Source organism: Aegilops tauschii, chromosome 1 (genome assembly GCF_002575655.3).
Source record: "Aegilops tauschii subsp. strangulata cultivar AL8/78 chromosome 1, Aet v6.0, whole genome shotgun sequence".
Lineage (NCBI taxonomy): Eukaryota > Viridiplantae > Streptophyta > Magnoliopsida > Poales > Poaceae > Aegilops > Aegilops tauschii.
Genome location: NC_053035.3, coordinates 15770646 through 15776416, shown reverse-complemented (window position 1 = coordinate 15776416; position 5771 = coordinate 15770646). Strand labels below are relative to the sequence as shown.

At 43.0% G+C, this 5771-nt stretch overlaps 1 protein-coding gene across 1 annotated transcript; it reads right to left on the bottom strand.

Annotated features, from left to right (window-relative positions):
• Positions 1-409: 409 nt before the first annotated feature.
• On the bottom strand, positions 410-5549 carry LOC109742488 (uncharacterized). The gene is made up of 6 exons (XM_020301579.3): positions 5346-5549; positions 4373-4543; positions 4014-4272; positions 3654-3876; positions 3429-3549; positions 410-1924 (listed from the first exon to the last, which is right to left on the bottom strand). Exons 2-6 carry the CDS (start codon positions 4532-4534, stop codon positions 551-553), a joined length of 2139 nt encoding a protein of 712 aa, XP_020157168.1. The 5' UTR covers positions 4535-4543; positions 5346-5549; the 3' UTR covers positions 410-550.
• Between the last annotated feature and the right edge of the window lie 222 nt (positions 5550-5771).

The window sequence follows — 5771 nt, the reverse complement described above, 5'->3', positions numbered from 1 at the left end:
GGTAGCATTAGATGTGTGCATGCGGACATAGGAACAACAAACCACATGGACTGAGCAGCAATACCCTGATCGAACATAAATCGAGAACCAGCCTCCCCAACAAGATTTTCTGATGACGAACGCCTCGCCACACGAACGACGTTTTTTTTCTTTCATGAGGTCAGTACATGGGGGATGGTTTTTATACGCATGCTCACACATGCGCTGTGCACCTCGCCCTGCCGCTCCATTGCACGCGCATGATCCGCCTGGCTCGGCCACGCTTCCCCTGCACCCAAATCGCGCACGACGCGGGCCTGCCACCAAAAGAACGCCGCGGCCCGCTCACACAGATCGCCACACACGCACACAACGCACACCGCGGTCACGGGCACGCCCAGCACACGAAGGCACGTGCCACACACGCTGGTCACCACACCGAGATGTGCTTTTCCCCTAACACTGCCGACCTTACATATTATTCACAGATACAGTGCCATACAAAGAGCAGAACACATTGGCCGGATAATAGAAATATACAGTATAAGTTACCACACAAAAGTGTTGAGGGCTAATTTGTCTTGCGTGCCTTTCTAAGTATTCTATCTCTTTTAAGCATCATAAGTCGTTTTGTCACCTCTGTCATATCTGGCCGTTGTACTTCTCCTTTGAGGCACTCAAACGCCAGCTTCCCGATTTCTTCAAGGACGGGGATGTCTTCTTCAACTGCAATGTCCTTGTCAAACATTGCTCTCCTACCACTTTCTATCTCGCAAAATTTGTGGGTGTCGATTTCCATCCTGGTAATGAGTTCCAAGAGAACTACTCCGAAGCTGTAGACATCGTTCTTTTGCGTTAGTTTTACAATACCATCTTTCATGATCATTGGGTCCATATAAAGGATGGTTCCCACTGCCGTGGTGCAGATATATCCATCCGTATTAACTAACTCCGATAACTCAAAGTCCGAGATTTTTGGTGTAAACATTTCATCGAGAAGTATGGTATCCGGTTTAACATTACCATGCCGTATGCCTGTAGAGTGTATGTATCTTAACCCTTCTGCAGACCCAATTGCAATGTCCAAACGCAAGTCTAGCGGGAGGATTTGATTTTCATAGTCACATAGAATATCCTTGAGGCTCCCCTTAGCAGCAAACTCATGTACCAATATTGGAGCATCTTTTTCCAGGCAGTAACCGAGGAGCTTGAGAATGTTCTTGTGGATCAACTGTGTCTGGATCTCCACACTCTTGACGAAGTCATCCGCTAAAAAATAATGTCCGGCCATAATGGTGCTAACTGCCACCATGGTAAAGTCAGGAAGAATTCCTTTGTAGGTCCTACTAAATGTTCCTTCACCATGCACCACTGAATTATTCATTGTGATTTTCTTTATTTCCCCCTTTGTGAAAATCCTAAGGCCCCTAGAATTCTTTAGTTGTCGACCTCCATTCCTCACGAAATTTCTGTGTCCACCCCAGTTGAAGATTTTTAAGATGCTCAACTTGTCCAGAACAATAGAGTTAGAGTTGGAAATGCTTGTTCCTTGGATGTTATCCTTTCGCTCTGTACTTAGATCGCATGATGACCAATGATCTGTGTTTTCTTGGCCTTCCTGGGAATGATCACTTCCAAGAGATCCTGCAGCAACTTCAATTTCAGGGCGCTCCTTGATATCCTCATGGCTGATGGTATCAGCGAGCTTTCCGATTCTTTCTTGATCAGACTGTTCATTTAATAAACATACCTGCCGCTCATCTAATGAACTAGTCATGTTAGTTTCATCAGCACTTGCCGTTTTATCAATCATATTTACAATACACCATGCAAATGGTCTTCTCTTTGGGTCTGATTCCATGCACTCTATCCCTATCTTAGTGCATACTTTTAATTGTTCCAACTGCATCTTCCCATCCAATCTATTCATCCAACTTGCAGCCACCTACAAAATAAGTTAACTTTTATACAGAAAGATCTAATGATATATATGATTACGGAAAGTAGAGAAGAAAATAGATGTTTAAACCGTACAAAAATATGGCATGAAATGATTTTCCCAATCTGAGCTAGTTAATTCAATCCATCTTTTTTAACAATGAAAAAATATTGAACAGTTCAATCCATATATTTTAATACAGTTTCTGTATATATTGCTTCTGTGTACAGGGAAACAAAACGTAGCAAAACTGAGTGACATGATGATGATTCTTTTCTCATCGAGTTCGCGTTATATTAGAAGGTATGTTCAACATAACACCCGTTATATAAGAAGGTATAACTACGTGCTCCAAGAACTATGTAATAGGCATATTTTTATATTTCATGGTGGACGAATAGACACACCTTTAGAACACATATCTACATCTCCCAGAGACCAATGATTTACCGTGTGAATCTTAGAAAGTTTATAGTGATAAATTAGCACAACCATGTGTATGCTGTGTCAAGTTATGCCCCCACAACTCATTATCTCACCAGGAGAATTTTAATCCTTGTGGGTCAAGTTATGCCCCCACAACTCATTATCTCACCAGGAGGTGGTTTTCACAAATGAGCACACATGCAAAATGTACAAGAAAATAAGAAATTGTAGTTTGCTAAGATAGTTCACGTAACTATTAACAGCGACTGAGAAATGGAAGCAACCGGCTCGGAGCTGGCTCAAACTGAATACAGATGGGGTGGTGAGCCAGTGGGAGGGGTTTGCAGAAGAGGCAGATGTCGTGCGAGACAAGTCCCCACTAATTTCGTTGCCGCTGAATGCCGAAGATATGGTCATTTTAGTAACCCGAGTACGGTGGAAATGTTGGTGTGTTGGGGATGCAGTGCCCCTAATGCTCTCAAGAGGCTGGACTTGTGTTTAGCTGGAGACTGAGTGCCAGTCTATTTTATACTCCCTCCGTTCCATAATGTAGTTAATAGATTTTTTGAAAAGTCAAATCTCACAAACTTTGACCAAGTTTGTGGAGGAAAACATTTACATTTAGAATACCAAACATATATAATTATATTCAATTATTCATCATAAGATGTAGTTTCATATTTTATATATTTGATATTATATAGATATAAATAATTTTCTCTATAAACTTGATCAAAGTTTGCAAATTTTGACTTTAAAAAAATCTATACGCACTAAATTATGAAACAAACGGAGTACATGACACAATGAGCAAAAGCAGAGGTCTGGTGCTATCAGATCATTATTAGGCAGATGATGGATTATGTTTTGCCTTAGTTTTGTGAGGAGAGAGGATAATAAAGCAGCACATGCTATGCTCTCTCCATTGATAACCTAGATATTGTGTATGAACTGGTCATTGGTTGTCTGGTTGAGCCTTTTCAATCAGACTTAATGTCTCATCTATGGAATGAAATGCTGAGGGCTGTTCTAATTTTTTTTTATAGTTATACATTAACTTAGATCAAACACTGATTATTCTTACGTTCTCGTCTTCAGAATATCCCTTTGCTCCTGTTAGTATCTCCATGATTACGACACCAAGGCTATATATGTCTGATGCGAATGTGAACTTTCCATTGTAGAACTCTGGAGCCAAATAACCCCTGAGACAAGATTTTAATTGTCCAATCAATGAATTATTTTCCAAATATAATACAAAGTAAGTTACACCTATCAAATAAGAAGAGTTTGTATGAGGATGTCTTACGGTGTTCCAGATAGGTGCTTAGTAGTACCATGGGTTTTCTCTTCCCCAAGACACCTTGAGAGACCAAAATCAGCAATTTTAGGAATCATGTGACCGTCTAGCAATATGTTCGCTGGCTTGAGGTCCAAATGAAGAATACGGTTCATATGGAGATAGTGTAAACCTTTGCATATTCCTTTTATTATTCGAAAGCGCTCTTTCCATTCAAGTCCAATAGACGCATCTGTGCAAGGAAGGGCAGAGTTTTGTATTCCTTTTACATAATTATATGGAGGCTGTAATTTAAAACTAATATATGACTATTATTTTGACAGGAGTTAAATAGAAAAAAATAATGATAGGGATATCTTATGATCTTACTGGTGATGTACTTTTCGAGACTCCCATTGGGTAAATACTCAAAACAGAGCAACCTATTCCGTGTATCTGCTATGACAAAGTTTCCCTCGTAGCTTGCAGCTTTTCCACGTGCCTCGGCACAATATCCCAGAAAACGTACTATATTCTCATGCTTGGCCTTCATCAAGCATTCAACCTCTTTATGGAATTTATTCTCGTGGACAATCTCGAGAGTTTCGGTGAGCCTCTTGACAGCAACAGTCCCTTGTCCGACCATTCCCTGTGGGCACACCATACATTGCCGGCGTCATGCAGTGTGGTATTTTTTTAGATGGACTATGGCTAGTATCAAGGAATCTCCTTTTGAATTGCGCCCGTACCTTATAAACCACCGCGAATCCACCTCTGCCAATTTCGTGATTGGGAGAGAAACGATCTGTGATGTCTTCTAGCAGTGACAATGGCAGGTCCGTCGGCTCTGCGCTTTCATCAATCAGCATCTGCTCCAGGATGCTGTGTCTACTATTAGCTTCGAGATCCATTTGCAATCACTGCAAACCACAAAATAGAGTATTTATTTAGATTACGGAAGAGAAGTTTTCTTAGTCTTTGCAGCACCCATATTATGCACACAACCATCAAACTATCAAATCTTGAAACGGTCAATAAGGAATGAAAAGAATCAGGAAGCTACAACTAGGAGCTAGCATAGAAAGACCAAAGCTAGCTACAAGGCTCGCATTGATCCTCGGGGCCACGCGTCGGTGGAGCCTTTTATCGAGCACCTGGCGGGCACGCGGGTGTCTCAAGCTTGAGGACGGCGAAGGGCTGCAGCCTGCAGTGCAGAGTAGGGACTGGGGCGGTGTGGCACACGGCCAAAGGATGCCGTGACGTGGTTACGTCGTCGTCTTCACAGCCGTCAGCGCTGGAGCCCAACATCGAACACCTGGTGGGCATCCGCTTGTGTAGAGATTGAGGACGCCTACTGATAGGCGCATCGATCTCCTGGTGCTGCAACGGACGTGCACACGCAACTCGCTGGCAGGGACTACTGCCGCGGCGGGGATCGATGTTGCCGGCGGCGGTGAGCGAGGCCCACCGTCGAGCGCGTGCCGAACTGAAGTGATAGGTGCGCCGTTGAATGAACGCTACCAGTGCCCGTGTCCATCGGATCCAGCGGCACGCCTCTTCTCTCAAGCATCGCATTAAGATGAGATCAGAACATTTATGCAACATGGTGCATGATGCAGTAGAGCGTGGGATCTGCTCACCGATGCAGGCACAGCCCCCATCTCAAGAAACGAAGGTCAATCACTAAGATACTAATTAAGCTGTGATTAGATACATGCTTACCTCGATCGGCGACAGGATCGACCGGCCGGTGATGAAATGGAATCGATGGATCCAACGAGATCTGAGGAACGCCAAGCTATCTAGTCAAACAGGCCAAGGAGCGGGCTAGTCAAACAGGCGATGGATCAAACGAGATCTGAAAGTAATTCTCGTCAGCGCTTATGGGGAAGTGGCGCCATTAGTCTAACGCACTCCTGACAAAGCATTGTCAAGTGGTTCCTACACGACCATATAGTATTAGCAATCTCTGTTAACTCTATAGCGGGCTACGCTTTTTACCAGCGGACCTCTTATAAACGCCGTAGCGATATTAAATTATTTGTTCTTCTATTTATTCTAAAGATATATCCAATTCTATACACGTGAATGTGCAGGTGCACCCGCTAGTAAATGAGTAAAATAAATGCTCCGTATCTCTTAGACTAC